Genomic DNA, 7,590 nt, shown 5'->3' with positions numbered 1-7,590 from the left:
GCATAAACCAGGTCGTGCTGAGTTGGTTTGGGATGACCTTTTGAGCTAGATCATTATGGAATTTCTGGAGCACGGCCCGGTAGCGCTCAACGTTGAACGTCACCGTCCTGCTGTTGTCATTCTCAAACCAGTAAGACCCAAGCATTCCCCATCTGGCATTGAAGGTGCAGAAGCATGACCTTTGGCCCTCTCAGGTACCTCTCAGTGATCTCCTCAGGTGGTTCTGCCCCCCAGAAAATGTTGTTGTGGTTGTTGATGGAACCGTTGAAGTGGAAATGGGCTTCATCACTGAACCATATCAGGTTGATCCAGTTTGAGTACCGCTCCATCCTGTCACTGAGCCAATTGCACATATCAAGACTCCTTCTCATGTCATCTTGACTCAATTTATGCCTTATAGAGATGATGTATGGCAAACGTTTCAGTTCTTATGTGAGGATGTGCCAGACTGATGTTAGTTTGATGCCCAGCTCCTGGGAGCGCCGGCAGTGGGACTTCTTGTGACTGTCAACTGCAGAATCCCACACGACGTCGATGTTGGCTTGGCTCTTGGTTACTGATGCTGGCCTGCCACTGTTGCCCTTGTTCTGGTTGTGCACTGTACTCTTGTGCTCAAAACGTTTCACAATACGTTGAATGGCACAGGTTGCGAGTCCATCACGTGTTCTGAGGTCGTATTCCCGGCAGAACCTCCGGCAGGTGTCGACATACGATTTATTCTCATACCACAGAGCCACCACTTTTGTCTTCTGCTCCACTGTCAATGGCATCGTTGAGGTACGGAGCTAGAAATTCCAGGGAACAAATACCACGATAACTACACCAAACCCTGAAAAGGAAAACGGTATAGGTCAAAAAACAAAGAAATGGCAAGAAGTCAAATTTGTATCAATCTTTTTGAAACACCATGTATATACATATGCATATATTGTCGCGTCCCTGCCAAATACGATCAGCCGGGACAGATGAACCGAACCAGCCTTAACTCCCGAGACGACCTCCCGAGTATGGAGGTAAATTTTCGCGCACACATAAAGTGTGTATATATTTTTATATGTTTATTTATGTGTATATATTTATATATATTTAATTTTAAAGCAAAAACTATAGCACTTCGGTGTAATTTGTTTCGAAAGCCATTAACTGGACCTATTGGCCGATGTATCTTAGAAGTTTCAGCTGGTTTCAATGTGTTGTCCTTGAGATATGAGCGCCAACACATTTTGGGCGGACGGACGGACAGACACCAACGTGATTTCGAGGGTTTTCTTCATATAAGTCAAGAATGCATAAACGAACATAGCTGAAATTTTGAACATATTACCTCAACGTACAAAGCATTTACTTCTGAAATTGGCAGCCGATTTCGTCCAGTAGAAGCCGAGAAACGCATTTTCATTCCCCATGTAAAACATGTAAACCCATGTTTGCTTTGTTTGCATGCTGTTGCTGCTGCTGTTGTTTGCATGTAAACCCAATCCCCATGTAAACCATGCAGCCTGGTGTTGGGCTAGCGGCTAGGGTGCCAGCTTAGGATCCTAGGATCCTGGGTTCGAATCCCGGTCGATCGCTGAATTAACGCCAGGGGGGTTGACTCAGCCTGTCATCCTTCCGAGGTCGGCAAATTGAGGACCAGTTCACTGGTAATTCCCTGTTTGTCGTAAAAAGGCGACAAAAAGGGTTGGCGGCAGGAAGGGCATCCGGCTATAAAACATTGCTTCAAAAAGGGGACCAAAAAACAACAACAACCACGGTCCCCGAAAAAGGCCAACCCCCGCCTGCGGGGAACAATGGCCTCTAAAGGTGGTTATACGTAAAAGCTACATACAGAGAAACGATCCCTTGTATAAAGGGCCCTCTGGGGGGGGGGAGCTTTGAGGCTTTGCACCTCCCTTTGAATTATGTATATATTTATATTACTATTGGTGTATTATTTATTTATTCATTTCACATCTCTTTTGGAAACTGTTACCCCAAACCGTAGAATCCATCATTGAAGCGACTCAAAATGAGAAAACGAGGAAGCCAGATGAGATCAAGATACGAAAACAGATGCAGGGTGAAGTTGAGAAGGACACGTTGGGGTATTGTTGTTTTTGTTGTGATCAGTTTTTTTTCCTTAAAAAAAAAAAAAAATACATGGGCTATGACGCTATGATCTCGTAATGGAGCGTAATGGAGCTCTCGTAATGGAGCTGACAGAGACAACACACACACACACACACACACACACACACACACACACACACACACACACACACACACACACACACACACACACACACACACACACACACACACACAAGGACATACTGACAAGACAAACACTTAACACAACCTCTGAGCTTGTGCGATGTGCCGTCGTCACTGCATCTCTTCCCGGAATACTGTGGCTTCCAGCGACATCATAACAATGGCGCCGCTTTTCTCACAGTACTCAGTCGGGCATTTCCTGAAGATGAATTTCCTCCTTCCCATGGATGCCAACCGATGGGGATTGTCCGTGCTCTATCCTTTTCAAGCAAGGAAGCAGCACATACCATTATTAAGGTCTTTGGTATGACTTGAACTAGTCCAAACCGCATGGGTGTTTTTTAGGAGACACCATCTTCTTACTGGATGGCGGTTGGCTCCCTACAGGAGTTCATCCGCCCTTTGCCAGGTATCGTTTTTGATCCTGGCAGGATGTCAGTCACCCACCCCCACTAGCGCTGTTGTTCTTCAATGTAACTCATTCATCACAATCTGTTTCAATCCTCACGTGAATGTATCGTACCTTTACTTTAGGGAGACGTCAAAATAAAATACAAGCTGACAGGGCTTATTTTCATTGGAATACCCGATAACTCGCCGACTTTTCGTGAAAGACACTGTGATCTTGAATATCCACCGACGAGTGTGGCAAGATGGAGCCTCTAGTTCCACGTCCATCTCATGAGATGGCACACACATTGACAGTTCGCATGCCAAACACGAGGATAACAGTTTATAACTAGACTAGCAGAAGTACCCGGCATTGCCGGGCGGGGGAGGGGAGGGGGAGGGGAGCGAGCAGCGAGCCCCTTGGCAAAGCGAGCGATTTTTTTTTTCATAGCGTCATAGCGTCATAGCGTTCCTAGCGTCATAGCGTTTCATAGCGTCATAGCGATTTTTTTTTCTTAGCGTCATAGCGTCATAGCGTTCATATCGTTCATAGCGTCATATCGTTCATAGCGTCATAGCGTTTCATAGCGTCATAGCGATTTTTTTTTTCATAGCGTCATAGCGTTTCATCGCCTTTCATAGCGTCATCGAGATTTTTTTTTTCATGGCGTCATAACGTTCATAGCGTCATAGCGTTCATAGCGTCATAGCGTCATCACGTGATCGCTCTGAGGGAATCAGGGCCCACCTGCGCTGATTCCGTTGATTCCGTGCGCTGAAATGCGCTGAGGTAAATATGAATAAAAAATATGGATCGTCAAATATTTTGAGTTCGGCCATGTTCGTCCCACGCTCAATGGCCATGTCTATGTCAAATATCAAGCACGTAAGCCTCTCCGTTTAGGAGTCTATCGGTAACATTACACACACACACACACACACACACACACACACACACACACACACACACACACACACACACACACACACACACACATAAACTGTGTTTTATATATATAGATGGGCATTCAAATCCTGCCTAGATAGCTGAGTGTGAATACCAGGGCCAGTGTGAAGACATTTGAGCTGTTCTGTCAGCTCTCAGATGGGAATCCCCATGATGGTCCAAATAAATTGGTGCTCACTCCAGATCATGTGTTCTTTGCTCCATTTGTGTTCATTGTGTGTCTGTCTTTGCAGCTCACCACATGACCAATCCCAGGGATTCCAAGGAAGTGCACCACACGAGATGTACGTCAGTGCCCAAGGTGTGTCGAGAGTAACGCTTTTAATACAACAACAAACACAACATGCATTTTAAAGGCCATTTTCCCTGCTAGAGCGGGGGTTAGCCTTTAATGTTAAAAAGCTTTTTTTTTTAGGTTAGCTTTTAGCTTTTAGGTTAGCTTTTAATGTTAAACCCAAATAGTTCGGAAGGAGAACTGCTGGGGGTGAGTTTGAAAAAGATGTCCATCGGAGGGACACATCGATGCCTTGCTCTGCATGCGAAACACATAGACACCTCAGGTTTGGGATTCAAATATAGGCTGGACAGCTCAGAGGTGACTGACTCGACAGATCCTAGGCCATCCTACCAGGGGGTGACTCCTTGGCCCTACTGTCATTAGGACACTTGGATCATCTCTCCCACAGGCCTGGGCCATGTATAGAAAACAACAACAACATCGTTTTGTTTTTCATCTTGCAGAAGCATATTGTCGAGTCCCCGCAGATTAAGATCAGCCGGGACGGATGGTCGAAACAGCTTACTCCCGAGACGACCTCCCGATTATGGCAGTTAATTTGCAGATGCTGGATGAAAGAGATACGAGGTGCTTGACTAAACAAACACAAGGGGCTATTCCCGAAACCCACCAACTCAACGCAACAACAAAAATGCAACAATAATGATTTAATAAAAATAAAGCTTGGACGAAAATATCGAAAATAAATGTTAAGGTAAAATGTTATATTCTACTGTGAAGGACCCTCCACAAAGTTACAAATACGAACACAAGGAAACGTAATCAAATAAAATAAAATCCCCCTCCCCCCCACCCACCCCCCTTGGCCGGCACTTAGCTCTGGCCCAAAATGGGTCCTTTTTGAAAGGTTTGTGGCTGTGACGAAGCTTGGAGCCACCTGCGCAGAAAGCGCACAAGATGGTCATGGAGCCGAAAGCACCGCGCGTCGAAGGTGCTACAAGTGTGAAGCGAGCTTACAAGACTGCCTCCTTTCTTCTCCACCATCTGGGGAAGCACGCACGGCCTCCCGCTTGCTTATAAGCCAACAATAAGCAAAGTTGCTTCGCAATCACCACAGCAGAAAACTCACAGCCCGCACAAAAAATGGCCAATCCTTCTTGTCCAGAAGAACCAAGCGCGCTCTTATTCTTCTCTCCCCAGGGCCAATCGCGAAGCTTCCCTTTTAACTCGTCAGCATCACCCGCCCGCGTCACTCGGGAGGCGTGGCCTGCCGGTCCTCTTCCCCACCCACATCACCACTGTCAGCTCCGCCTTTCCTGGGCCAGACTGTATCAATAGCTTGCGATATATCCAGAGAGACAGCCCTGATCTCATGTCTGACAACGAGGACCTCCATCCATTGTTGGGGGAGTAGAGAAGGATCATGTCCAAGGTAGGGTGGCAAGGTATGAATCCAAATTGGTGATTTGGGATGAGGCTGTTGGAGAAAAGGAATGATTTAATATCAACTACAAAGATGGATTCCATGACCTTGCTGATGGTTGGAAGTAAGCTAATTAGTTTGTAGTTGAGAGGATCCGTTTGGTTTTTTTTGCCGTAAGTGTCCATAGGGCGGGCTTAGCTTGGCCGGCAGTTCATGGAGCGTAATCAATGGCCGGCCATGTCATACGTTGCAAGCGGTTGTGGCAAAAATGTTAGGAATGACTACAGAGGGTTTGACGAACAGGGGAAACTAGCCTTAAACCCTATTGCTAATTAACATGTCATCACACCTCGTATCATGAACATTTAAACAACCTTAAGCTACATTTTCCCTGCTTATGTACATCGAGATGCTCCTGCACGTCACACGGTCCATTCTATTTCTTATACAATTCTACCTTTCCTACGGTATTCTCTTTCCTACACCCATAAACGTAACAATATTATCAGCCTCACAACAAAGTGTTAAAAAATTTATTTCTGTTCTTGGAGGAAATTCAAAGTCTTGTTTGCTCTTGTGACCGATACAAGATAAGTCAGTAATTGTTTGTTTATCCTCCCTCTCTCAGCCTGGAGAAAACATATTCACCATAAGCTGAACCTGCAGAAGAAACGCAAAAATGTTGGCACCACTATATGGTCGTCCAAAACGTTATTCCAATTTTATCAATTGCTGGAGGAGATGCAAAAGATGCAGGAGATGCAAATGAAATGGCAGAGACAGATGCAGAATTGAACGGGTAAGATGCAGGAATGAACGAGTAAGATGCAGGAATGAACGCGTTGGATGCAGGAATGAACGAGTAAGATGCAGAAATGAACAAGTAAGATGCTTGACGCGGCTAAGGGATCCATGTCAGTCGTGAAGAAAGGAGGGTTCTGGCTCACCTTCAAATTTAACATTGGAGTCAATGGGGAAAGAGCTAAAAAAAAATTACTAACTCATTGTTTTTCACCCAGATTTCACCCTCTTTTGCCCATCTACAAATATTTAATCCTCAATAGACCCAACTACTAAAACACAATAAATATAACATTGAAGTCAATGGGGAAAATTAACCTATTGACTCACACCTGCATTTAACTTATTACCTTTCCCCATTTTTCATTATACTCATACAGAGACCCAACGAATATTTGTTTCATTTTTAGATAACTAGGGCATTGCCCGTACGTGGGTGCCCGTTCCTTGCCAAAAAAAAAAAAAAACGCTACCCGTACGCTCTACCCCGCCCGTACGCCCGTAAACAAAAAATAACAACGCTCTTCGCTTCCGCCCTTCGCTCTGACTGAATTGGGAGAAATAATGCGCATAAGAAATCGAATTACGTACCGTAATGGCGGTCAGCTCGTAACGCGCACACTGTCCGGAAGTTCGCATATCGCATATCTATCTATCTATCTATTAATGCCCATTTATTCAATTATCGCCAACGTATTTTGGCTTTTTGCAATTTAATCGCAAGGAAAAGTAGAAAGAGAAGAGGGAAAAAAAGAAAAGCCTTGCCTTGCTGCAAACAGCTGCTGCAAACAACAACAACATGGAAGGCTGCACTGTCCGGAAGTTGGCATATCGCAGTTACGATTATTTTAGTGTTAATGGCCAATTATTCAATTAGCGCCAACGTATTTTGGCTGTTTGCAATTTAATCGCAAGGAAAAGTAGAAAGAGAAGAGGGAAAAAAAGAAAAGCCTTGCATTAACGCATTAACGCTTGCATTGCATTAACGGTTCGGCACACGTGATAGCTCGCTGCTCTCTGATTGGTTGAAGCGTTTTTTGGACATAGCTCGGTAGGTACTTGTCCGATTAATTACAAACCTTGAAAAGGCACATCCTCGGGTCCCCAGCAATATACCTGGCAAGTTTCAAGTATATCGGACCCGTGGTTGTCGAGAAACAGCGGTCACAGACACACAGACACACAGACAGACACACAGAGATTGCTGGAATTATAGATAGATAACTTAATTTTCTTAAAAGAACAATTTTAATGTCTGAACTTTGTTTGTATCCGTTAATCCATATACATTAATAGATTATTGATCTTTTCAAATTTATAAATATCTATTAAAGACATTGGAAATTTTCAATCGTTAACATTTAGCGTATTCTCATATTTCTTATAATGAGATACTCTTTCTTGGTTCTTTTTTTGAGAATGAAGGTGAGTGAGAACAGACCATAGGAAACATTTATTATCCTTGTTTTGAATATTAACAGCTGCTTTAAGTTTAATTTCTTTGGTAAATCAATATAA

The 7,590-nt window shown here is 44.1% G+C and overlaps 1 protein-coding gene across 8 annotated transcripts in view; it reads left to right on the top strand.

The window, feature by feature from the left end:
- Positions 1 to 1,976: 1,976 nt before the first annotated feature.
- The window catches only part of LOC137412563 (uncharacterized), an 82,028-nt gene continuing 76,414 nt past the window's right edge, over positions 1,977 to 7,590 (top strand). For all 8 annotated transcript variants that reach the window (XR_013621579.1, XR_013621576.1, XR_013621580.1 and 5 more), the window contains exons 1-3: positions 1,977 to 2,084; positions 3,844 to 3,911; positions 5,900 to 6,070. Coding sequence is in view for 3 of the 8 variants with exons in the window: in XM_078768909.1 (XP_078625035.1) it covers positions 5,967 to 6,070 (104 nt within the window). In the remaining 5 variants the exon portion in view is untranslated. The remainder of the gene's footprint in view (positions 2,085 to 3,843; positions 3,912 to 5,899; positions 6,071 to 7,590) is intronic.

The sequence above is a fragment of the Myxine glutinosa genome, unplaced genomic scaffold, assembly GCF_964187855.1.
Source record: "Myxine glutinosa unplaced genomic scaffold, kmMyxGlut1.1 SCAFFOLD_695, whole genome shotgun sequence".
NCBI lineage: Eukaryota > Metazoa > Chordata > Myxini > Myxiniformes > Myxinidae > Myxine > Myxine glutinosa.
This window is presented reverse-complemented; position numbering and strand designations above follow the sequence as displayed.